The 27,976-nt window shown below is 40.2% G+C and overlaps 1 protein-coding gene across 12 annotated transcripts in view; it reads left to right on the top strand.

Moving 5' to 3' along the window:
• The window catches only part of NEK11 (NIMA related kinase 11), a 199,655-nt gene that overhangs the window by 43,450 nt on the left and 128,229 nt on the right, over positions 1 to 27,976 (top strand). For 11 of the 12 annotated variants that reach the window (XM_073333276.1, XM_073333277.1, XM_073333268.1 and 8 more), the window contains one exon: positions 22,761 to 22,926. In XM_073333276.1, the coding sequence (XP_073189377.1) occupies positions 22,761 to 22,926 (166 nt within the window). The remainder of the gene's footprint in view (positions 1 to 22,760; positions 22,927 to 27,976) is intronic. The other variant, XM_073333280.1, reaches the window with a different exon arrangement.

The raw sequence follows: 27,976 nt of genomic DNA, 5'->3' as shown, positions 1-27,976 counted from the left end.
AATCAGAACAAGATTGAAAGGGTTAGAATGCAAACAGATAACCTGCATGTATAATTTGTTCTCTATCTGACCCTGATGTGACAGACAGGAAAGTTAGGTTTCTATATGAAGCGTAGTAATATAAAAATCTAGCATTGTACATAGGATTCTATTCAATTCTCAGATCCAGTTTGCTTATCTATTTTGATTTTAAAAAGATACAAGCAACTAAAATTTTTAATTTTACAAATATATGCTTAGGAAATTCCTAATAAAAAGTAGGTAAGAAGCATCATGGATTATTACTCCTGATGTGCAGACAATTGCAGTTATAAACGGCAAAATTTATATGCTCAATTGCTGATCTTATATCCATCTATAAGTATAGAATAGGTATGAAGTATTGCCAGCATGCCACACATGATCCTATGTGGCTCTGAAATACCGGTACCTGTATTACACTATGTCACACACAACAATACATTCCAATGTGAAGTGATTCACTCCTTGCACATTGAGTTAACCGGTATATCAAGTTTTGTAATTTATCTGTTAATGTTTATGTCTAGCCTCTAGAATTTTGCCTTCTTTTTTTATTTATTAGATAATACTAAAATACTTTTCACTTCTGCAGTACTTCTCAACTGATAGTTTTTTAAGGTGTAGTCTAAACTAGAAACATCACTGTGCAGCTGTAGACTGCTGTGAGCAACAGGTGTAGCGAAACACCTGCAAGCCTAGACTAGGAAAAAACATTCAGCCTGCATACATTTTCTAGTGTTGATCAGGCCAATTTCACTTTGGAAATCCTGTTTGTGACAAGACCAATCTTCTTGTGCCCCCAAATCAACATCCATACAATGATCTGTGCACATGTAAGCTGTAAGTGACTTTTCTTAGGTTGCACAGGAAGTCCCTGACCAACGCAGGAATAGAACCTAAGATTCCTGATTCATGTCCTGTGGTTAAGGCACTAATGGAATTGCACCTGCTTACACCAAGTCTGAATTTGACCTGTTTTGTCATTTAAAAGAAACAAACAACTCCACTATTCATGTTGGGGGAGAAAATAATTTCTAGTGTATTAATGTTTTTTTTGTTGGGGTTACACTAGGCAAGTCTATGTATCTCTCTTTTTTTTTTTTTTTTTACTTAGGCCTTGTGGCAAGTTTCTGTGCAGTAAAGTAGCTTTCTGAGTTGTAATTCCCGAGATGCACACACTGCCAAGCGACTTAGTGCACAGAAACTGCACAGTTGCAGCGGCGTAAAAAAAACACCCTGATGAGAGGCATACAGCTTTTTATGCCAGGGGTACAGTGCCACGGTGCCAGTCTAGACACCCTGGTCGATTACAGTGCTGTGACTGGCCTCCGGGAGGTGTCCCACAATGCCTGTTCTTGCCTCTCTGGTCATCGGTTTGAACTCTACTGCCCTTCCCTCAGTTGACCAACCGTCATCCCCACCCTGTAAATTCCTTTGGGATTTTGAAAGTCCTGTTCCTGTTTCCTCAGTGATGTGTGCAGTGGTGTCAGTGGTCTTTCCAAGTGGCCATGCCTGCTGCACACACCAGGCGATCCCCTGCTTGGAGCAATGCCGAGCTGCTGGACCTCATCAGCATTTGGAGGAGGCTGTCCAGGCCCAGCTGTGCTTCAGCTGCAGGAATAATGATACCTATGGACAGATTTCACAATACATGACAGAAAGGGGCCATGACCGGGACACACTGCAGTGCAGGGTGAAAGTGAAGGAGCAGCAGAATGCCTACCACATGGCGCGGGAGGCAAATTGCCGCTCCGGTGCTGTGCCATGAGTTGCTGGTTCTACAAAGAGCTGGACGCGATACTCGGTGGAGACCCCACCTTCACTGTGAAGGCCACTGTGAATAATTGGGTGGCTCGCATGCAGGGGGGAAAGTAACATTCAACACTTACCGGTACGGGGGCTGGCGCCTCGGGCGGAAGGGGCAAGGATGGGGGTCAGTGTCCCCCAGCCAGCCCATCCACATTTCCTGGCCCACGCCGCCCGGGGCTCCAGCTGCGATTTAAAGGGCTCGGGGCACCAGCCGCTGCTGAGGTAGCAGCAGTGGCAGCCAAAGCCCTGGGCAGTTTTAAATTGCCGGCCCCAGGGCAGCTGCTCCTTTTGCCCCTGCCCCCTCGTTGGCAGCCCCTGCTCGCGTGCCAGTCAAGAGTGGACCAAGCCAGGAGGAGGAAATATTGGACGAGGAGGGAGAAGGGAACCCAGATGCAGAGGACAACTAAGAGGTCAGAGATGCATGCAGCCAGGAGCTCTTTTCTATCCCCGAGGAAGCTAGCCAGTCACAGCTGTCGGATCTTGGCAAAGTGCAAACAGGAGAGGAGACCCCTGGTAAGTGGATTTGATTTTTGGGAATCACTGAAGTGAATTGTTGCGGGCAGGAGAGTTGCAGAAAGCAGGCTTGTGTCTGTATGCTGCACGTACCACCACATGCCTAGTCTGAGTGGCAGAACACTTCAAGAGAGTCTGCCTTAGAGATCTCCAGAAAACTCTCATGGAGATACTAGGCAATCCGCTGCTCCAGGTTCTTTGGCAGAGTTGCTTTGTTTCTTGCCTCATTGGTGGTAACTTTCCCGCACCACTCTGCTGTCACTGGGGGGATGGGGGGACCATTGCTGCGCACAGGTGAGCTGCATAAGGGCCAGGGCAGAAGCTGCAGTCTTGAAGACTGGTTCCCTGATCACCCTCAGCAGTGAGATATCTTCGCTAATGAACACAGCCTGTGGAAAATGTGGAGACAGGAATGATTATCAGGCTCCCCGTTCAGAGCTGGCTCTCCCCAAGAGCCCCATGCCCAGGGTCCAGGAACACTGATTTACCCTGCCCCTGCAACTGATCACCATTTTGGGGGTCTTGGGGCTCATGTGTGCTTGCCTGGGGTTAGCCAGTTAGTTACAGGTATGTGAATACAGGCAATGTTTTAAATCACTGAATCAGTGTTCCATGTGTTGCAAACAATACTGCTTCTGCAAAATGTTGCATTTTGGCTTCACAGAGATGACCTTGGGAGCCCAGCCTCCTTCTTTGTTATCGGTGGCAGAACGGCTGCACAGAATTAGAAAGCGGCCACGAAGAACTAACGAGGACTTTCTGCGTAATGTTATGATACACTCTGTGGCCCAAAACCAGGAATTGAAGGAGTGACGGGACAGCGAGACGAGGGACAGGAAGGAGAACGTGGCACGCCAGAATGAAGCCACGGAGCAGCTCTTAAATGTTAGGGAGCACCAAGTGCACATGCTCCAGGCAATACTAGCACTGCAAACCGCACAGCTCTTTCCCAGGCACCCCCCAAATACCACCCCCACACTCTTATCAACCTCCTGGCTCCAGTCTGCAGCCGTGGCATTCCACTCCTCCCCCGTCGCAGTCCAGCACTGCGGACTCCCAGTACTCACTGCACTCAACACCCATTCCTCTGCAGTTTGACCCTGCTGAAATACAGTACCCGATGCACTGTACTCCAAAGGAGAAGGTTGGATATGATCCCTGGACATACACAAATCTTTAACTGTCCTGGGACCCCACTTCCTCCTGGGACCTTCCCTTCCCCCATCTCCCTCAGTGCTGATGTGGTTTTTCTGTTTGACTCTCTCCTACAGTTTTTTTTTTTTAAATAAAAGAATAGTGTGGGTTTGAAAGCAATCTTTATTCTATTAATTGAAAGCAAACAGAGCCCTGCAAAGCAACAGACAATTATCTTAAACTTTCATATTGCATCATCTGCATCAATCACAATCACCTCCTAGCATTACAAGAGAATAGCAACAAATATTAGTGGCTTTCAGCTTCAAATTGCTGCCTCAAGGCATCCCTGATCCTTATGGCCCCGTGCTGTGCCTCTCTAATAGCCCTGGTCTCTGCTGCTCAAATTCAGCCTCCAGGCACTGAGCCTCAGATGTCCAGCCCTGAGTGAAGCTTTCACCCTTCCCTTCACAAATATTATGGAGTGTACAGCATGTGGCTATAAGCATAGAAATATTGTAATCGGCCAGGTCCAGCTTCCCATATAAGCAGTGCGACTGGGCCTTTAAATGGCCAAAAGCACACTCAACAGTTATTCTGCATTTGCTCAGCCTGTTGTTGAACCTCTCTTTGCTGCTGTGAAGGTGCCCCGTGTATGGCTTCATAAGCCATGGCATTAAGGGGTAGGTGGGGGTAGGTGGGGTCTTCCAGGATCACAATAGGCATTTCGACTTCCCCGACAGTGATCTTCTGATCCGGGAAGAAAGTCCCTGCTTGCAGCTTCCTGAACAAGCCAGTGTTCTGAAAGATATGTGCGTCATGCACCTTTCCGGACCAGCTTGCGTTAATGTCTATGAAATGCTCACGGTGATCCACAAGCGCCTGGAGAACCATTGAGAAATACCCCTTCCGATTAATGTGCTAGGTGGTCTGGTGCCAGAATTGGAATATGCATACCATCTATTGCCCCTCCACAGTTAGGGAAACCCATTTGTACAAAGCCATCCACAATGTCAAGCACGTTTCCCACAGTCACTGTCTTTCGGAGCAGGATGCAATTAATGACCCTGCACACTTCCATCAACATGAGTCCAACGGTTGACTTTCCCACTCCGAACTGGTTAGTGACCGATCGGTAGCTGTCTGAAGTAGCCAGCTTCCACAGTGCAATCGCCACGTGCTTCTCCAATGGCAGGGCAGCTCTCATTCTCATGTCCTTGTGCCACAGGACTGGGGCGAGCTCCTCACACAGTCCCATAAATGTGGCTTTCCTCATCTGAAAGTTCTGCAGCCACTGCTCATCATCCCAGACGTGCATGAGAATGTGATCCCACCACTCAGTGCTTGTTTCCTGAGCCCAAAAGTGGCCTTTCACTATGGTCAGTACCTCCATGAATGCCACAAGCAATCTTGTGTCATAGCTAGTATGCGTGGTGAGATCAATGTTGCACTTCTCTTGCCTTTGTAGTTTAAGGAATAACTCCGCTGCTACTCACGACATGTTAGGCAGAGCAAGCAGCATACTGGTCAACAGTTCAGGATCCATTCCTGTAGACGGAAGAGGTAGAGCGTGCAGTACACAAACGGTTGAAAGATGGTGCCAAATGCGAATGGAAGCACAGGGATTGCTGGGATACGAAGCAATGTATCACGTAGCATTGGGACAGGACCTAGGATGCCCTGTGACTCCCTCCACCTTCCCACAACTCTTAGCAGCAGAAGAGAAAGAGATGCTCTGTGGGATAGCTGCCCAGAGTGCACCGCTCCGAATACCGCTGCAAGTGCGAACATGCTGTTGCGCAGGCAGCTGACAGTGTGAACACACAACAGCGGTTTCCCTTCAGTGCTCTCTGAGCGGCGCTGTCACTCTGCCATTGTTGACATACCCTTAGTGCTGTGCACATTTAGCCTAAAGGCATTCTTTGCTACTCGGTCATTTTTCTAGCCCAAGCATATGTACTACAGCATATTACATAATAAATAATAATCTTTTGCATGTATATAACACCTTTTATATTTTCATCTGTGAGCAATTTGTAAAAGTATGAAAGTAAAGAATTATTATCCCCAGTTTGTAGACGAGTGAACTAAGAAACTGAGAGGTTAAGTAAATTTGCCCACATTCATACAGCATTTCAGTGGGAGAGCTGAGAATATAACCCATGCCCTTCCTCCAGCAATCATTTCTTGGAGTTGACAATTTGCTAACTGTCACTATGTCTCTAATTTGTCTTTGTTTAGATTGTAAACTCTTCCCATATGTTCATGCAGCATCTACCACAATGGGGCTTAATCCTAATTGGGGCCTTTGGGTGCTACCTCAAGTTTGAGTAAGATCATTGAAAATGTGGTGCAAGGAAACTATGGAGTCACATATAGTTTTCAGATTTTTTTTAAATCTTTAAACTTGCTGCTTTGTTTTTAGGTCAGGATATAGAATGAAGAGTGTACTGGACACATTGGGAACAGCGTGGGATGGATATACGTGCTTCCATTCAATCTGGGGATTCATAGTATCAGTTTTATTGGCAAAATTAGGATTGAAGTGTACTAGGAGCTCAGAGGCTAGTAAATCCTTAGTCTTAAAAACTTTCTCATACTCATCTCTTGAAGACCAGGTTTTTGCTTGATGTAAAACATCAGGAAGAAGTTTCAGCATTGTAGCTAGATGTGGAACGATGCTTCATAGCAGGAAGGAAACTAACTGACATACATTTTGGGACTAGGGTGTCATTGTTACATTGATCTTTAATGGTTCCTTTTGAAGACCATTGGGACTAGTTATATTTATTGTCACTTACAAAATGCAGGAAAAAATCCAATTGCTCGTGAGATTCTGGAACCATAATCCTCCAATATTTATATGGTTGCATTTTTTTAGATTTCTGAGACGTTTACTTTCATTTTTTGCAATTAGTACTGTATTGTTTCTTGATGATCCACTCAAAATCAGATCCATAGCCTTCTAGAGCAAGAGCTTAGTGCCAGTATTTAAAAATAAATACAGTGATATCAATGCAATCACTTCTTACATCACTGTTGTTAGCTACTCCTGGGATTCCTCCCTCCCGCCCCCGCAAAAGATAATTCCTTACTTAGCCTATAGCTGAGTTATTTATTATAGTTAAATTACTTAATATATCATTGTTCCTGTGATATCCGTGGCTTGCTATACAACTGTCTACACTGGGAAGACAGTGCTATCATCTGTGGATAATGAATGTCCCAATCAATTGTATGAAAAGGATCTTTGGGTTAAGTCTCACTATTTCATAACCATGCATGGACAAGCAACAAAAGTAAACAGTAGGCAATAGGGATTTCTACTTCATAAATATTCAGTAGGTATTAATATGTCCCCTTGGTGGAAGGCATATGCTGAGAAGTGCCAAACACCCTGCACTGTTCCTGCATGTGGTAATTGTGGGGTGTCAGCTCAACTTCTGCCTCTGACTTGCATTATACCATTAACCTAGACTCATGCTATGATTCCTTGGAAACTGTGCACTTAGCTGAATAATTTATTACATGACTTTTAATTATTTATGGCTTCTTATTACAACTGAAATAAAATCTAAAGGTGGAAGAGTTCTGTGACTTATGAATATCCAAGAGACAATCGGCAGATTGCTGTGTAGTTAAGTCCCTGCATTTGCTCCTGTTTGTTTCTCTGAAGGTATTCCAAAGAGAACATTCATCTGAACCTGAATCGATTAAAACAATAACAAATGACTTCCTGCTGGTTGCACTGCATTTGTTCATCTAATCATGCTGTTTGCCTTTTCTCCAGTCTCATTTAGGCCTAAATATAAAAATTATAAAATAAAACAGGAACTGTGCAGGTCATCATAGGTTTATGAATAATCTTGTCCATGCTAGAAAGTGACCAAGAGAACTGTACTGACAGAGCTTCCTTAACAGGTCATTATTTTTAATAAGCTTTTCTTATTATACAGTAATTTTCACTTATTTCAATCAGGTGTGCTCCTTTTATTTCAACGAAAGTAAGCAGTTAATCTTGCTCTGTGTACGATCACCATAGTACATATTACAGTAGTTTAGCGCACAACTGCATATAAGCCAAGATTTTCAAAAGTGACTAGTGATTTTTGGGTTCCTCTGTTTTGGGGTTCCTAACCCTCAAAGGGTCCCAGTGTTCAGAGTGTGGGTGCTTAGCACGTTCTGAAAAAATCACATCCATTTTGGGTGTTTCATATGAGCACACATAATCACAAGTAAGTTGAAAATCTTGGTCGTGATATTAGTAGACAGGATTTTCAAAAGCACTTCCTGTTCAAAGTTAGACTGGTCAGTGGAACTTGGGGTCTTAAATCACTTAGGTGATTTTGAAAATCTCATGCAATAACAATATCTAGTGTTCTTTGTTTTATTCTCTTTCTTGAGCTCTTTTCTTCCCTTTTAGCACATTCAGAATTTTACCTTTCTTGATTAAATGGCAACTTTCTACTGAAAGTTATTTGAAGTGTCCAAAGATATCTGGCCAAGTTGATTAAGGAACCTAAGGGAGTAAGGTGTCCAATTCCCATTGAAATGGGAGATTTGGGCATCTTACTCTCCTAAACTTCTTTGAAAATCTGAGTCTAAATAAAGGATTGGAATTAATTATATCAGTATAGCCTGCTAGTGCTCCTATGTAGGCAGTTTGTCACATTTGCAATTAAATGCTGTTTTTCAAGGTTTCCACAGGTTGCCAAAAAATAAAATAAAATTCTATTGGTGTAAAGTTCAGCGTTTTGGTATAAAAGGTCCTACTTGAATTTGGTTTAAAAAAACCCAAACAGCTAAAATATCCATTTCACAGTTTTACAGTTACAAAAGTATATGTGCACAAACAAAAATAAAAAGTACATTGGTTGGAGATGATTTTGAAAATCTCCTTAAAATAATTTGTAAATTATTTTTTAGTACAGTAGTCTTAAAAAGTGCGCTGGGTCTGTTAAACAAACAAAACCCCTTTTAAAACTGAATATGGCCATAATCCTGCAAACACTTACATGCCTAACTTCAAGAATTAGGACAGTTTGAGTGGCTCTTTGCTCTTCCCCAGTTCAGCCTAAAAGAAGGGGCAGTTCTCCCCCGGCTAATCAGAGTTCCTTAAGGAAGGAGGAGTAATCAGTGGCACTACCTAAGGGAAAGCCAACCTGTAATTGATCAGAAAGGGAGACCCAACATTCCAACATACCTAGCGGAGCTTGCCACTCTTCTGTAAAAAGAACAGGAGGACTTGTGGCACCCTTGAGACTAACGCATTTATTTGAGCATAAGCTTTCGTGAGCTACAGCTCACTTCATCGAATGCATGCAGTGGAAAATACAGTGGGGAGATTTTATAACCACTCTTCTGTGGTTCTTTGGGAGGAAGTGGTGGTGGTGGCTGACCTGAATTTTCCTCAAAGTTAAATATTGTAATAATTTTTATCAGTATTATTCTCAAGTCCAGGTAAAGATAATGCTTTATACAGCTGTTTGAATTTTTGTGGATTTTTTTCCTCTCTGAGATGTACAATAAAGACAGCACTGAATAAAGATTTTTGTAATAAAGCAAAATCCCTTGGAATCATCTTTGCATCTGCATTTATTTTATTGTAACTGTAGTTTAAATTTTTTAATCTAATTTTTGCAATAGCAGAGGTTGAAAAGAGCATAGAATTTGCTACCTCTGGTCAAAATGGTACTGAATTCCTCAGAGACATGCAAGATATCTGAATGTGCCTATTAATAGTATATTACTGCAGTGTGTCTGCATTTGCAAGATTAATTAGCTTTTAACTCTTGATCAAGTATATTGTACTTTCTTCCCTGCAAAACTGGCCTTTAGGCTCTTTGCTACGTTCTATACATTGTAATGAGAAAATTGCTGTAATGAATGAAGTACATTCTTGATGCATTGGACTATTAATGTATTTGTCTTTGTTTATTCTGTTCTTATTGGGGTAGTTGTTGTGAAATGCATTTATGTTGATAAACATAACCCCTAATTCAATACACATTTATATGTATGGTGAACCCTTCATTCAATGTACAATAACTTCAGTGCTGATAGCTAATTCCTTCCCTGTTGATCTTCACACATCACTGAGTTCATCTGAGACCTCAGTATCATTGCCACTAAAGCTGAAGTACACGCACAGCTTTTGACCAAGGATACTCATTATACACAATTAATTTTCTCAGTCATTTCTCAGTAATTTTATCCTGTTGTAAGTTGTCTGGCTGTGGGATATTTAGCATTCTATTGTCACATTGCAGTCATTTATGTATTAGCCAATAATGTACTTTAGAGATATGTATTTGAAGAGATGCATGCATGGAAGAGAGGTGCAAGGAAGAGTGGGAATTCTGATTTATCAAAGTTGAAGCAGATTAGTGTGATTTAAATTGCATATGGGAAGTGATTTAAAAAAGTTAAACTGTTTAAATGCATCAAGGATATTCACGATATGTTAAGGAATATAACCATGCAAGCAAAAGCATTTACACACAGAAGACAGTCAGTGAATTTTTACTTTACAAAATCTTTTAATTTGACTTGTACTGTTTGCATATGCTTACAACGATTGCTTAGTATACCTCTGAGCCTTCTTGCGTCTCCTGTGATGCAAGGTTCACTGTAGCATACACTAAACTCATAAAATGTAGACATTATCCATGGTGCAATTAATATGTAGGGCTCTCTTTCCGGGAATTATTTTTTCAGAGTAATCTCCACTTCCTCACACAAGCTAACTTCCTTTTTGTGGTGTTTAAAGTACAAATCTGGAGATTCAATAAATGTGACATGGCAATTACAGAATATTTCATCATAGAATGGTGTTTAAAACCAAACAATGCAATGTTAAACTTTATTTTCCTTAACCATTAATCTGTTTCCCTAAAACAGAATCTGATTTAGCAATCAGTGATTACCGGAGTTGATATTAAAACTCGGTATGTCAAACATGTACAGTTTGTTGATTGAATAGAAGTCACAATGGGAAAATGTCTATTTCAGTTGCAAGCTTTTAGCCATGTTCATGGAATGCAGTCTTCAGATATAGATTGTAAACAGATTCCTTGGCCCTTGAAACACAAATCCCCAAAGAATATTTTGTTTTCCATTAAAATTAGCAGCAACTGGCATCTGTGACATTTAATTATATTTTTAAACATGACTAGTCAGGAGGAGAAAGTGCCTACCCGCTTTCGTTCTCTCAGTTAAAACAGTGACGAACAGTAGATGGTAGTAATGCAACATCTAGAGAGAGACTTCTAAAAATCATGATATATAGTCTGTATCTGGCAGTATTTTTAGTAACTATTCCTGAGTCCACAGCAATTTCTTCATTTTAATTACAGTCTATCAATATTTGAGTTTAAATGTATAAAACGGCTAAAAAAGGTAATTAAAGTATTTCTGATTTCCTCCAAGGAAAGGTATACATGAGCTGAAAAATATGGCTTTAGAAGGAGGATTCTTTTTGTCTTTATTAATCATTTTATTGGGATAGCCAAATCAGTGTCCATCTCTGCTAGGTACCATAACTTTTGGGGTTTTTGTTTTTTGGCCAAGACTACCTGATCATAGACAACTTAAAATAATTTAAATTCTAGAAAGGTAATAAAAATAAATAAATCCAAAGGAAAAGATTTGTAAAATACAAATCAAGGCGCTTGGATGACTCTTTGTAGAACAGTAATATGGCCTATTGCTTAGCAGGAGTGCCACAACTATTCTGGTTTGCTATTCTGCGTTTTTTTCCCTCTGCCATAACCATGTATGATCCACTAAACCAGTCTGAAGTTTGTCTTGCTTATGCAGATAGCAGCCAACTGGGCAAATTAATCCCTGCTGTAACTTTATTTCAATGGAGTTACATCGAGGATGAATTTGACCCAATAATTTTATATTTTCTACATTTCTTTAATATTAAAGAAGATTATTGATTTAAGTAATAACTATATTGAATTGCTCAGTGGTAGAGCATAAGTTTAAGAGATTCAACTAAATTTTTTAAAAATATTGTAGGTAAATTCAGTTATTTTGACTTTTTATATAGGGAAATATTGAAGAAAATGGAGAATGGAAACTTTTCCTTGGATGATTGTCATCCATAAAATGATAGCCAGTTATCACAGGTTGATCCACAGGTGGCTAATGAGACCAATCCAGGATCCATAGATGTCACAATTGGGGCAGAGATTTCCCAGTGGAAGGGGCGGATCTGGAGTGTTGAGTTGGGCTGCGGTGCATTCTTACCTCCTAATATGTGGGAAGGGGAAAATGGGGGCAAACAGAAACACTGGTGGGAACTTTGAGGACCATGGTATGGGGGGCATACAGATACCTTGGCATTGGGGGACTAGGAGGCTAGCGGGGAAGGAGGGCACACATAATGCCTGGCGTGGGTGGAGAATGGAAGGCAATGGTATGGGGAAGCGACACAGATCTCCTGGCATGTGTATGGGGGAAATGGGCAGGAGGGGACAGAGCCCCTAGCTTTGGGGGAAGGTGGGAATGGGGAATCTGGAGGAGGGGGAAATGGAGACCACACAGAGCCCCTGGCACGAAGGACTGTTTGTGGGGGTTTAACAGGGAGTTCTTGATAAAAAGGGAGATGGGAGGGTGATACACAGGGAGCTTTTGAGAGAGAATGGAGGGGTGCAGAGCCCCTGGTGTGTACAATGAGCTTGGCCTACAGAGCTCCTTTGGTTTTTAATGAACACACAGACTGAATTGTCTTCTCACCCTCTAAAGCTGATCCATTCAACTCAAGGATAAGGCATGCTGGCCAAGCAGTGTGTGAAAACTTACAATATTTGTATTATACCTGCACTAAATTTGCTTTAAAAAATCTGAAACCACTTCCTCCCTGTCAATAAACCAGAAGGACTATAACATTAATTTAAAATAGAAGCAGTTTGGATGGTAATCTTTATATTGGTTAGATTGCAGATAATTTACTGGAATTGTTGTGGAGAGATTCCTAACTCTTATAACATTTTTATTTTAACATAATATAAAGCTATATATAAGAATTATCAAAACCATAAGTCAAAAAGTAATGTAACCAAATTATAATGCACAAACAACATACACATCTAATATCAAAATTCTGAACTGCTAAAACATTATTCCACCTGCCTTCTCTATCAATCTCTTGTTATTTTCACTTGCAAATCTGTACTTTCCTTTATATAAACTAATTCCTCCCATGAGGTACAGAATTAATCGTTTTTGTAAAGAGGGGTGCTCTTACAATGCATTTTCTGCTGTACCAATTTATCAATCTGTATATGAAACATACGCATTCTTGTACCTTCTCAGGATTAATCTCTGTGACCAAGCAAGGGCAACTGCAATCCATTTTTAAAGGACTTTCCCAAGTAGTGATGAGAAATCATATAGCAAATCTAGTTCTGAGGTGGCTGTTAATTTATTATTCCATATAATTTCTATACCATTTTATAACACTTGACCTAGAAACTTCTAATATTAGAACACTGCCAAAAAGAGTGTCAAAATTCTACCCTGACTTGCACAGTAGCAATACATTATTGTCCAATTTTCAGAGTAACAGCCGTGTTAGTCTGTATTCAGCAAAAAGAAAAGGAGTACTTGTGGCACCTTAGAGACTAACCAATTTATTTGAGCATAAGCTTTCGTGAGCTACAGCTCACTTCATCGGATGCACACTGTGGAAAGTATAGAAGATCTTTTTATACACACAAAGCATGAAAAAATGCCTCCCCCCACCCTCCTCTCGTGCTGGTAATAGCTTATCTAAAGTGATCACTCTCCTGTAAGGGGGGAGGTATTTCTTCATGCTTTGTGTGTATAAAAAGATCTTCTACACTTTCCACAGTATGCCTCCAATGAAGTGAGCTGTAGCTCACGAAAGCTTATGCTCAAATAAATTGGTTAGTCTCTAAGGTGCCACAAGTACTCCTTTTCTTATTGTCCAATGCAGTATATTTAAACATTGTACATAGTATGCATTATTTTAAATCACTGTGGTTTTAGTTGAGTCTCACTAGCAGATATTATAGCATAGTCCCATGTATTTGACTGTTGTCTCTCACAGAACATACTGTACATTTAACTTGTATGCTTGCATTCCCATCTGAAGAAAGACTAAATGCACATTTAGGATAAGATAGCCCAAGTAACAATCATATGAGGACTTGGTGGGTTTTGAGGAGTCACCACTGTGTTACTGCTTTGTTGATCCCCTCTCCTATTCTTTTTCTGGAGTCCCTGTTACACAGCAATGGGTCCCACCATCTGCAAACGGGCCAATATTTGTGCATTTCAGATGGAAATTATTGGTAGTCCTAGCTAACTCATACTAGATGATCATAATATAAGAACCTGAATAGAAAATAATAGAATAAGTTTGTGTAAGAGGGATCTTTTTAGTGGGGAAGGTTGGGGAGAAGGCTGGCTTGTTAGTTTTATTTTGTTAGTCCATTTGCAATATTGCAATAGAGTTGTTTAACTAGTTTTTTTTCTCAATTTTGTACCCTTGTTAGTTTCTATAAAGCTTATTCAGTTTACATTGCTCACCCTTTGTATTTTTAGTGTCTACTTTTATGTTTTATTGATTTCATAGACCGTAATTATTGCCCCAGTCATTTTACATGAAATATTTTTGGTTTCTCTATTCCCCCAGATGGAAGTCTCCAGCCATTTATTATTTTTAATAATTTTGTAATATTTCTATCATTACTCAAATAAAGCCATAGAGTTCATGCAAAATGATAAAATAAAAAGGCCAACATTTTCCAACTTGGGTGCCTAAAATTTAGGCTGCTAAATCCATATCTAGGCAACCTAAAAATGGCCTGATTTTTTAGAAGTGCTGAGCACCTACAGATCCCATTAAATTTGCTACAGATATTCAGCACCTTTGAAAATCAGGCCACTTTTATTTAGGCATCAAGATATAGACATAGAAGCCTACCTTCAGGAACCCAAGTTTGAAAATTTGACCAAAATTTCCATTTATAAATGCTTTATATGAGTTTATTAAATTATTCATAAAAGTATATTATGGACACAACATTTTTTGAATTCTTATTTCATAATACAATGAAATTATGTTAGGTTTTTGACTTTATTTAAACTATACTAAGACAGACTTATGTGAGTTGTGCTACAGCTCCCCATATTGAAATCAAAATTATTCTGAAATGTAAAATATTTGTTGCGATTAGTTCACAGATCTGCAAGCTATGAGTAGTTTGTCTGTTTTACTATTAGGGTGGCATGAATCAAATGAACACCTGATGTATGTGAAACTGAGATTTTGTTTAATTAAACCTTCAATTATTTTGTCATATATTCTCGTAGCTTCAGCCATGATAGTTTATTAAATACATCCATTCTTGACATTAAAAGAGTTCTATTTTTTTCATTAAAGCAAATAAACTTACCCAGTCAATAATTTATGTTGCTGTTTAGTTTAGATAGAATGAAAAATACACTGGCTTTTCCCCCCTAGGCTTTTAAAATCACTTCTGATCCAATAAATCAGATTATATATATATATATTTTGTGAGGCCATCAATGAAAACAGATACCAGATGGACTCTAAAATAATGTAAATAGACTGGGATAAAAACCACTGTGTCATTTAGTCACTCGCTGTTAATTAAAACTTAAAAATTCCTTTAGGGTGCCTGTATCCTTGAGGGAAACCTTAGGATACCACGTTTGATTTTTTTTGTTTGTTTGTCTAGGTCCCTCCTTGCCCCATATTAGCACTTTTTCAGCCAAGAAGCATTGGGCTGGCTCTGGCCTCATTTCAAAGCTTGCCAGTGTAAGCCAGAAAGGGTTAGCTGTTGGGCAATATGAGGCAATCTCTTTTCCCACAAGATGAGCATATTGTCTCCACAACACTGTGAGTCCCAAGCAAGTCCAGGTGCAGGTCCAATGCACTACTAGTACTGGCCAGCTTCTATAATTATTCTGAGGGACAGGATTTTCTGAGAGTTTCCCCTGCTTGTTGTTTTCCCTTGTGCATCAGATTGACCTCTGCTTTTAACCATACCAGGCAAACATATCTTCCTCTGGAACAATATATGTTGGCTGGAGAGGATCAATAGAAAATGATAGAAAGGGCTTTCTCCTCCCAAGATATGAGTGCACTTCAATACAAGAGTTTTTAAGTTTCAGTCAGCTCAGGGTTGAGATTGGGGTAACAAAATACCAGTAAATTGCCAGGTCAGGTTTATATTTATTATTTTATACTCAATAAAAATTGCAGGAGTAACATGCTTACTCAGGATGAAGAGTTGATTCCTCAATTGATTTATGCTGGCCTGATCCCAGTGCTACTATCAGATTGGTGAGGTTTCCCTGTAGTGGTGACACTGCTGTAGCCAATGGGGTGATTGGTCCCTTAGGACTTTGAAGAACCTTTACATATTGTCAGAGTTTTCAGTGATATATTTTCTAGTGCTTTGTGCTGTCTTAAATGCCTCTAAGAATAGGGCTCCCACCACTTTGAGGAAAATCATTCCACATACTCTTAAAGATCTATGTCAGGAAAACTTTCCCTGATTTTTAGTGTAAAACTCCCTTTCTAAATTTCAGCCAGTTACTCCAGTTTATATCCTCTTTTACTGTGCTGTCTCTATTCAGTTTTATGCCCTTCAAAGATTAGTACACTTATCAGGTATCTTGAGACTTAGCTAATCTAGATATATATTACATGCAAAAAACTGCCTTAAATGAATATTAAGACTGAAAAGTCAAGCACTCCAAAATTGACACCCATATGAGTCATCAGCAGGGTATGAACATTTGGGAACTGTAAGGGGCTGGAGCGTGGTGGAATCTTTGAAGATTTTAACTGCTGAACTCTAAGAAATCTCTACAGAGCGTATGTGAACTATGATTTTTCAAAGGCTTAACCAAATTTGGTTGGATTTTCATCAGATCATTAAAAGACACATCTCTGATAAAAATAGCCTCCTGCTGCTCCAAAGGGTGCTAGAGCTTCTCAAAGAAAAGGTTGCTAGAATTTTTTAAATTTGGATGGAATTTTTCTAAAAAAATTCAGCCTGAGGCAGTTACCTAGCATGTAAAACTTCAGCACAAACAGTTAAAGTTTGGCAAAGTTATAAGCAACTGAAAGGGTCTTACAGTGGGAAGTGTCAGGCAGCCTTTGGTACTAAACCTGCCTATAATTAGTTCTGTACACTTTCCTTCAAACCAATCACTTATTCTGGCCCCTCAGTCATTCTTATTGCTCTTCTCTGAACTCCCACCAACTTCTCTTTAATTTTGGAAATGACCAAAATGCAAATTCAAGATGTGGGCTCACCAGAGTCCTAAAGAGAAGGACTATCAAAATACATCATAATATGGGCATGGCAGAATCTTGCCCACATGCTCAGGGTTCAGCTGATCGCCATATTTGGGGTCGGGAAGGAATTTTCCTCCAGGGCAGATTGGAAGAGGCTCTGGAGGTTTTTCGCCTTCCTCTGTAGCGTGGGGCACGGGTCACTTGCTGGAGGATTCTCTGCTCCTTGAAGTCTTTAAACCATGATTTGAGGACTTCAATAGCTCAGACGTAGGTGAGAGGTTTTTCACAGGAGTGGGTGGGTGAGATTCTGTGGCCTGTGTTGTGCAGGAGTCAGACTAGATGATCATAATGGTCCCTTCTGACCTTAATATCTATGAATCTATGTTTTAAAGTGGATAGTTTAAAAATATTTCAGTTTGCCTGATTGCATCTTTTTTTAAATGGTTCATTGCTTGTGGATTTTCATCAGATGGACTGCAAGTACTATAGGTGTACCATGTACGGTGTCTAACTTGCACTTTAATTTAGACCAGCCTTATATTGGCAGTCAGCTCCTTATAAAAAGAAGCACTTTGTTTTGTCTCCTTAGAAGTTCAAGGTTGGCAGTTTTTTTGCTAAAGGGTTGTACTATTTGACTATACAATGTTTTTGGGTTTGATTTTTTTATGTTCACTAACATTTCTTTTTTCCTAAGAGAAAAGCATATGAGGAGATGTTAAATCTGCAAGGGTTGTCAAAGTTGAGAATTCTGACAGGCCTTCAGATCATGGAAATGTAGAAGATATTTTTCCTTGCCTGGTAGGGTAGCAATTGCTTGTCTTATAAGTATGGTGGTCTGGGAGATCCTGAGCATGTGATTGATCAATGCAGATAGTTCACCACAAGATTTCTTAAATTCGAATCTACCTGGCAGCGTATAGCTACATGTGTTTTTTGTAACGGATAAAAAGTAGAAGTTTGCAGTTTCTTTCCTGGACTGAATTATGAATGTCAAAAAACCATGGGTTTATAACAACAGATGTTTGCAGATGCTAAAGCATGGGAGTGTGAATCAAGCTACTGCAACATAAACATGGGGAAATAGTTTTACTTTGTGTAATGATACATCCACTCCCAGTCTTTATTCAGGCCTAAGTTAATGGTGTCCAGTTTGCAAATTAATTCCAATTCAGCAATTACACACCCCCCCATACACACACACTGTTCCTCACATGTTCTTGTCAACTGCTGGAAATGGCCCACCTTAATTATCACTACAAAAGGTTTTTTTCCTCTCCTGCTGGTAATAGCTCACCTTACCTGATCTCTCTCTTTACAGTGTGTATGGTAACACCCATTGTTTCATGTTCTCTGTGTATATAAAATCTCCCCACTGTATTTTCCACTGCATGCATCACGAAAGCTTATGCTCAAAAAAATTTGTTAGTCTCTAAGGTGCCACAAGTACTCCTTTTCTTTTTGCAGATACAGACTAACACAGCTGCTACTCTAAAACATGAGAGTATTTTAGTGACTGGCAAACATTCCTGGAAAAAAAATAAACAGTAAAAATCACATTTTTCCAGAAATTTTGCATAGTATGCCTCATCAAATTGTATGTCCCTTTTGCTCAAAAACTACATCACCCACCAACTTCAAAATTCACCCTAATGTCAGCCACCCCCTCTTTTGAATTACAAGGCTTTCTGAAATCTTTTGGCCCTTCTCTTCAAAAGTGACAATTTCTACTTAAGTAAAAAAAAGCACCAAAAAGAGGCTGCTGAATTGGAGAGGGAAAGAGAAAGAGAGAGACTTCTTCCATCAAAATAATCTTTGGCTTAGGGGGATAAGCACCGGGCTGGGAGCCAGATGACCACAAGTTCAAGTCTTACTTCTTTTGGACTGGTTTTAATAATTTTATATTTTCTTCACAGTCATTATTGAGCAAGTCCTTATATGCCTATCTTAGGAGTAAGGCAAGTCTTATTTCCCCCCATTTTACAGATCAGACAACTGAGGATCTGAGTTGCAAAAGGCCACCTCTGGCAGGGAATAGTGTTCAGGTTGCTACTGTTGCAAAACCAAATCTCATCCATTTAGCTACACTGCATCTCAGAAAGTTTAGGTTAAAGCTATCTAGTTGGTTTTGCTCTCTCTAAAATGGGAGTCCCAGTCTACTCCCTCCACTATGACTCTCAGGTCTGACTCTTGTCCCTTCTGCGTTCCAGTCAGGCAGTTTGCACTCCTCTACTTTGCGTAAGAGCCAGCAGCGGGAACAATGAGAGCACAGGAGAGACAGTGTCCCTGCTCTCAATTCCAGTGCCCTCACAACAGCAGCCAGGAACAGCAATTGCAGGGAACATTCTGCTCAGTTTCTACACCCCAGAATGGAGCATGCTCATTAGCATGTAGAGTTTAGCTGCCAAAACCCTAACAAGAGTCTACTAGGCATGTGCAAACTGTGATTTTTTTCAAAGGCTTATAACTTGGTCAAATATGAATAGTTTTTCACAGGAACATGAGCAACAGCACATTCTTGGTGCCATGATGTCTCCCCTGCCAAATTTAAGTCAAAGTATGGAGGTACTAGAGCCTCTTAAAAAAGCAGTTCAAATAATTTTGATGACATATGGAATAAAAAATATTTTTCCTTTCCTTGTTCTTGGAAATGGCTCAGTTCTTTTTGCCGAAACTTTGCAAAACATTCTGCCTGAGGCAGACAGCTGGCATGGAAAATGTCAGCCCAAAAAGTTAGTTTGGCAAAGTAATAAACAACTGAACAGAATGTTTTGTAATGGAAAGTGTTGGGCAAGCTTAACTAGAGACAGAACTATATGCCCATGATATATGCCTTATCTCTATAATACACTTTATGCACAGTAACTCCAACTGGTCTGTTTAATGTAGGCCAGGCCACTGTTTAGAGATGATTTATTTACCATTTCTTATTAAAAAGAAATTAAACTTTATTCCTGGAGACTGTCATCTGTTTTTGTTACTAGAATCCTGATGAGTTTGAGCTAATTTCCTTGATACTTTATTACCAATTCAAAAAGGCTGCTTTGCAGAAAGTATCTTCAAGTGTCTTTTTTATATTAAACGTAGAAAAATTAAACATTTTATATGTATATAATGTGTGTGTGTGTGTGTATATATATAACTACCCACGCAAACTTATAGTATAAATAAATTTAATCTTGATAGCTTTGCAAAATTTTGTTTCCCAAATGCAAGAAAGTTGCCAATTCTGGATATGAGTTAGCATTGTATAGTAGTAAACCAAAGCTCATTTATAAAAGTACAGCTTCTTGATTTGCTGCTCTGTGGTTGAATTTTAATAAGATAAACATCTGCCAGTTGTCTGACAGTTAATGGCAGCATCAAAATCACTGAGTGACTAAGGTGACAAGTTACTTTGACATGTCAGGTTTTTATTGCTGTCCTTGGCATTTAAGGATCATGTATAAAGTGATATTTAATGAAGACTCATTCTGTTTGTCAGTTCCATGACATGATCTGTGTGATGGAAGGAATAATGTCCTGATGTCAATTTAAGATGAGAAGATTTGCAGTAGATATTACTTGTCTTAATAGCACAGAAGTAGTCTGAGGAGATGTAGGCAAATCAGATTGCATGTTTTATCATCAGGCTGCCAGATGGAGCTTAGGTGAGCTTATGTGAAAATTCAGGCACTGTAACTCAGTAACTGATGGGTTGTGTTTGGGGGAAAAAATCACTTATGGGGATTTACTACATTCGCTCCTCAGAGCAAGTGAATTTCTCTAGTTTGTGTAAAATTCTATTACTGTCATGTTTAATTACTGCAACTTTACAAATATGTAGCAGGGAACAGCAAATTATTTAAAAAAACCAATATGAACACATCATTTCAGCTTGGAATATACCTTTAATTTATTCAAAAGTCACTGGAAATTCATAAATTTTGCTTCAGTAAAATACAGTAATATTCTCCATATGCTCAAAAGGCTTCTTCAGCTACAGATCAGCATTGTATATTCTCTAGTTCCTGGTTCAAGTATATAAAAATGCACACCTTATTTGATACACATACATTTTTCTTTCTTAAATATTTGAACAAGAAAATCATAGTAAGAGTAATATTCACTTCTGTAGTCCTATCATCACAAAGTGTTTTTCCAATAATTATTAAGTTTCACAATACTCTGGAAGTAGATAGAGATGGGTCTGAGTGCCAAATCCAGCCATGAGTCATTCACATGCTTAACTTTACATACATGCATAGCCCCATTGATTTTGCAGGATTGGAGAAGTTTAGGTCCTCCAGAACCAATCTTTGACCCCAAAGTTTGGTAATTTTGAATATGGAATTTTGCTTCGAACCCTATAGTCAGTATTTGTACTTCTTAGTTTGGCGGGGTTCAGGTCCCGGCCAGTCTCTAGTTGGTATTATTATCCCGATTTCATAGATGGGAAGACGGAGGCATACAAAAGATAAAGTGACTTCCTCATGCTCACATAGCAAGACAGTAGCAGAACTATGAATACAAGCCGGACTCCCTATTTCATGTTTAAATCTCTAATTTATGTTGCTTCTCAATAGTGTTTATAAAATGTAATATCTGTTTTTTTCCCTGTACAGTAACTCCTCACTTAAAGTCGTCCCGGTTAAACGTTGTTTCGTTGTTACATTGCTGATCAATTAGGGAATATGCTCATTTAAAGTTGTGCAGTGCTCCCTTATAACGTCGTCGTTTGGCAGCTGCCTGCTTTGTCCACTGCTTGCAGGAAGAGCAGCCCGTTGCAGCTAGCTGGTGGGGGCTTGGAACCAGGGTGGACCGGCAGCTCCCCATCAGCTCCCCGCTTCCCTAAGTTCCCTGTGAAGCAGCCGCCCAGCAGGCTATCAATCGACTGCAGTTCAGCTCTCCCTCCCCCCACTGCTATGTGCTGCTCCTGCCCTCTGCCTTGGAGCTGCTCCCCAAGCCTCCTGCTTGCTGGCGGGGAGGTGGGGGGGGTGGGGGGGGCTAATGTCAGGGTGTCCCCCTCCCCCTTGCTCCTGCACCCCACTTACCCCATCTCCATAGAGCAGGGGACACATGACAGGGCTCAGGATGGAGGGAGCTTCCTGGCAGAAGCTGTGGTCTCAGCTTGCTGATTAACTTAACAAGGCAGTGTAGGTCAGCTACTTAAAGGGGAAATGTGCAACACACACACACACACACACACACACACACACACACACTGTGTGTGTGTGTCTCTATCTCTGTCTGCCATGCTGTCTCCCTTCCTTCCATTCCTGCTGCCTTGTAGAGTGTGAGGCTACATTAACAACGAGTTAACCCCTTGAGGGCTCAGCCGAGTGCTAGTTCATCATTTAGCAGTAAGGCATTTCCTGGGAAATATCCCACCCTCTGACTTCACCACCTCAACCAAGCTTCACAGTCATCACTGCTGTGTACAGTATTAAATTGTTTGCTTAAAACTTATACTGTGTGTGTGTATGTATGTGTACATATACGTACACACACACAGTATAAGACTATATATATGGTATTTGTCTGGCAAAAAAAATTTTTCCCTGGAACCTAACCTCCCCTATTTATAGGAACATAACTACAACATTAAGTGAGGAGTTATTGTACATTCAATATTATATGATAGGCTATAATAGTGAAAATATGTCAAGAAAAAAATAGTACAGTATAAGTTACTGAGCAAAATTATTTTCTTAAATCTTGCTGGATTGGCAAAAATATTTTTTGCAAATACACCTGAGATCATGTGCAGTGGTATTGGACCATTTTAATATCTAGCATGTTTGCCAATATTTTACTGTAGTGTCTTTATATTTACTTGATATTGCCTGATCACTTCACATTACAAAGCCAGATCAAACTTATTCCAGTTAAAGGTCTGGTATTAAGATGTCATGGTAGGAAACTATAACTGTGGCTGAAGCTTTATTTGATGTTGTATATTGCTGCTTTTATTAATTTGAGGGATCTTTTTTTCCAGAAAGGTTCTAAAGGAAATCTCTGTTGGAGACCTCAACCCCAATGAAACAGTTGAAGCAAATCTAGAAGCACAACTACTCTCCAAGCTAGATCACCCAGCCATTGTCAAGTTTTATGTGAGCTTTGTGGAACGAGAGAGTTTCTGCATCATCACTGAATACTGTGAGGTAAGACTTCTTGTAAATTATTCTGAACAAATTAGAGGCAGTGTGTTTCTCAAAATAGGCCTTTTAGAAGACTTAGTTCATAACATTATTTATTTGCAGTATCATCTGCTATTTAGTAGGCACATTCCAAACACTTAAGAAAGATGGTCCTGCTCTGTGGAGCTCATAGACTAAGGATAAAACGAGTAGACTGACATCAGGGGAAGGGGAATAACAATAGGTAATTTCAGAGTAACAGCCGTGTTAGTCTGTATTCGCAAAAAGAAAAGGAGTACTTGTGGCACCTTAGAGACTAACCAATTTATTTGAGCATGAGCTTTCGTGAGCTACAGCTCACTTCATCGGATGCATACCGTGGAAACTGCAGCAGACTTTATATATACACAGAGAATATGAAACAATACCTCCTCCCACCCCACTGTCCTGCTGGTAATAGCTTATCTAAAGTGATCATCAGGTTGGGCCATTTCCAGCACAAATCCAGGTTTTCTCACCCTCCACCCCCCCACACACAAATTCACTCTCCTGCTGGTGATAGCCCATCCAAAGTGACAACTCTTTACACAATGTGCATGATAATCAAGTTGGGCTATTTCCTGCACAAATCCAGGTTTTCTCACATCCCCTCCACCCCCATACACATACACCCCCATACACATACATGTGTGTGTATGGGGGTGGAGGGGATGTGAGAAAACCTGGATTTGTGCAGGAAATAGCCCAACTTGATTATCATGCACATTGTGTAAAGAGTTGTCACTTTGGATGGGCTATCACCAGCAGGAGAGTGAATTTGTGTGTGGGGGGGTGGAGGGTGAGAAAACCTGGATTTGTGCTGGAAATGGCCCAACCTGATGATCACTTTAGATAAGCTATTACCAGCAGGACAGTGGGGTGGGAGGAGGTATTGTTTCATATTCTCTGTGTATATATAAAGTCTGCTGCAGTTTCCACGGTATGCATCCGATGAAGTGAGCTGTAGCTCACGAAAGCTCATGCTCAAATAAATTGGTTAGTCTCTAAGGTGCCACAAGTACTCCTTTTCTTTTTGCGAATAGGTAATTTAAATGTAAACCAATTTGATTCACTGTAGGCAGCATAACATAAGTGGGTCTTTAAGAGGAACTTAAATGTGGATAGAGTAGCGCCCTCAGAGAGGTGGTACCATGTATAGGGGGCTGTATGGAAAAAGGCATGGAGATCTGACAAATGGGCAGATGAAGCCGGGAGTGTTGGCAGAGTGCGGGGAATTGGGGCGGATATTATTAAATTTGTTAAGAGAGGATAAATAGAGAGGGGCAGAGTTATGTAGCTTTTTGAAGGTGGCGACAAAAAGCTTAAATTTGAAATGATGTTGGATAGGAAACCAGTGGAGGGATTCAAAGAGGGGAGTTATATGATCAAACTGATAGGAAAGGAAAATGAATTTAGTATCGGTATTTGCATGGACTGAAAGGTGGGCTTTGGTTGTATATGGGAGGCCAGTGTGGAGAGGATGCTATGGTGGTGTAAAGCAGGGTATAAAATGAGGGCCTGAATGCGACATTTGGCCGTGAGGATGGATACACAACTTGCTTGTCCATTACAAAGGATGTTCCTCATTGTTAATGCAACTGTATTTCTACTTCACACAGACTTGCTATCGCACTTCTATTATAATAATTTATGGAAAATGCAGAATTCTGATATAAATCATACAACATTTTAAACTTCTGTTCCCATTTTTTGTGAATCCCACATTTGGTTCATGGCAGGTTGAAAGACTTAGGTAAAATATATTGTAAGGTTTTAAAATGAAATTGTAAAAAAAACAACCAAGTCTAACCTTTTAATATTCTTTAAAAATTTTCCACCCAACTCAAAATGTGCAGTTATCCTGGATACTTTTATCTATAACTTGGCTGTTACTTTCCAAAAAAAATGGATTTTGTGCTGGAAAAATCACATTGTTGCAAGCGTCCAAATTTGGTCTTAACAATTAAGAAAATAAAATTCCATCGAATCAAAAATTAATTCACTCCTTAAAGTAACTTTGTTGATAATTAACTGTTCTTTTATTGTTGGTCTGGTCAAGTTTGTTCTGGAAATGACACAGTTTTTTCAAAGTTGTGAGACAGTGAATGACTGTCACTCTGTTGATCCAACATGTGTTACAAAAGAACTCTGATAAGTTGCAAATAACGCTTAACGGGGTATTTCTTTATGATCAGATACCTATGGAACCGACGTATAAAATTAGGGAAAAGTCAAGTCAAGGGCCTAGATTCTTCCCTGTGTTAGGGCTACTTTTTACTGTGCCACTGGTACAAAGTTGCCCTAAAGCCAGAATAACTAGCCACAGGCACATCATACCAATGTAGGGGCTTTCTCTTCCTCTAATGCTATAGAGCCTGCATAATGGATCCTATACCCAGCCCCTCCCTCGAGCTGGTATAGAGAGAATGGCTGAAGGAAAAGGGCATGGCAGGGACTCCCCTGCACCCAGACAATCACCAGCTGCTGCAACATGCCCTTCAGGTTATATGTAACCTGGGCAAGTAAAAGCAGCCTTCAGGCTGCTCTAATGTGGACTAGGAAAGCAGAAAATGTACTTCTATATTTGCATAGTTCTAATACAGCTTTATAGGTAATGGCATATAGAGCTTTTCACCTAAAAGTTGTCTGTTTAAATCCTGCCTAAATTAATGGTGAGCAAAATTTGCTGCCACCTGATGGGTGTTTGGAAGCTTACTGTGTTCTATGTCCAGTTTCTAATGTACAGAACTACTTCCACAATTGGCAGTAATTGCTACCCTAGCTGACAGGTTAAGAAGAAAGACCAATCATTAAGTTAGCATGGGAAGATGAGGTACCCCTTGTTCTATTTCCTCCAAACTACTGTGGCTTTGAACCTTGCTGATGGAACAGTGCAGTGCAAGCCTCCTGTGCAGCTGCCTGAAGCTGTGCCTGTTCTATGAATAACAAAGTACTTCAGTCTGGCACTTTTCATCAGTGCTAACGACACTCGCAATGATAGAAGAGAAGTGTGTGTGTTCTGGTTTGTTTTTGTGGACTTCTTTGTTGGGTGACCCATTTCAAATATTTTAAGGCAATATAAAAACAGTCACGTCAATCTGATTTCAAACAAAAGTACCTAGATGAACCTCTGATTCTATTTTGGTGCCTAAAACTGGACATCAGTGAAAGATAATTCTTAAAAACAATAATGGATTACTTCCCCTAAATGACATATGATTTTTTTAATACAACAATGAAATGTAAAACATAAGTCATTACATTCTCAAAAGAAAAATAACTTCATTTCCTTTCTTCAGTGCAGTTTCAGTTCAGCCTGAAATACACATTCTCTAAGGAAAATTAGCAACTTTAGTCACGAATGCTTGTTCACATTATCAATCATAAAAGCCAAAAAAGCAAATCCCGTTTGAAAATAGTTATTACTGCGTGTTATACAATATTCATGAAATTTAAATGTCTGAAGTAGCTTGACATCTTCCTTGTCCTTTGCTTTATTTCCTTCTCTCCTGAACATTAATATACTGACCTTCCCAAACACAAAATAGGAAGAGTGCACTTCTTCAGGGTTTCCTGGCAACAACATTTCAGAGTTGTTTTTCTTGAGCAGTTTTTCCTAAGGTACTTACCTTTTACACAGAATCAAGCTTAGAATAATTTGTAGGTCATTGAAGCCAATCTTTTAATCATGAAGGCTGAACGTTATTTCAAAATGGTTATGTTAGGACAGGGAGGAAGAGTGGGTGGAGCATGGTCCGCTGTGGTAATCCCCATCAGGTGTATGGTCCTTATGGGACCATAACCAGCTAGACCAAGTTAGAGCAGGCACTTTGGAGTCGGGTGGGGAATCAAGGAGCTGTCACTGGTTGTGAGTTCTGAGCTTCTTTTCTTTTCTCTTCTCCCTCTTCTGGACTGGCTTGGTTGGCTCCATGGGATAGGGGAACTATCCCTTTCTAGGTACATTACTAGGCTCAGGCAGAGCCCATCTAGCTAACTTGTGGAAAAACAGGTAACAGAGAAACTAGTACTACTATCTCCTACCTACCTCAACATAGAAGGCAATGAGGTTGGTCAGGCATGACTTGCCCTCGGTGAATCCATGTTGACTGTTCCTGATCACCTTCCTCTCCTCCAAGTGCTTCAAAATAGATTCCTTGAGGACCTGCTCCATGATTTTTGCAGGGACTGAGGTGAAACTGATGGATCTGTAGTTCCCTGGATTCTCCTTCTTCCCTTTTTAAAAGATGGGCACTATATTTTCCATTTTCTAATAATCCAGGACCTCCCCTGATCACCATGAGTTTTCAAAGATAATGGCTAATGGCTGTACAATCACATCAGCCAACGCCCTCAGCATCCTCAGATGCATTAGATCTGGCCCCGTGGACTTGTGCATGTCCAGCTTTTCTAAATAGTCCTTAACCTGTTCTTTCACCACTGAGGGCTGCTCACCTCCTCCCCATACTATGCTGCCCAGTGCAGCAGTCTGGGAGCTGACCTTGTCTGTGAAGACCGAGGCAAAAATAGCATTGAATACTTCAGCTTTTTCCACATCATCTGTCACTAAGTTGCCTCCCCCATTCAGTAAGGGTCCTACACTTTCCCTGAACACCTTCTTGTTGCTAACATACCTGTAAAAACCCTTCTTGTTACCCTTCACATCCCTTGCCAACTGCAACTCCAATTGTGCTTTGGACTTCCTGATTACACCCCTGTATGCTTGAGCAATATCTTTATACTCCTCCCTAGTCATCTGTCCAAGTTTCCACTTCTTGTAAGCTTCCTTTTTGTGTTTAAGCTCACCGAAGATTTCTCTGTTAAGCCAAGCTGGTCGCCTGCCATATTTGCTATTCTTTCTGCACATTGGGATGGTTTGTTCCTGTGCCCTCAATAAGGCTTCTTTAAAATACAGCCAGCTCTCCTGGACTCCTTTCCCCCTCATATTAGCTTCCCAGGGGATCCTGCCCATCAGTTCCCTGAAGGAGTCAAAGTCTGCTTCTCTGAAGTCCAGAGTCCATATTCTGCTGCTCTCCTT

The sequence above is a fragment of the Lepidochelys kempii genome, chromosome 2 (genome assembly GCF_965140265.1).
Source record: "Lepidochelys kempii isolate rLepKem1 chromosome 2, rLepKem1.hap2, whole genome shotgun sequence".
Taxonomy (NCBI): Eukaryota; Metazoa; Chordata; order Testudines; family Cheloniidae; genus Lepidochelys; species Lepidochelys kempii.
Note: the sequence above shows the minus strand (reverse complement) of the source record. Positions and strands in the feature narration are given on the sequence as shown.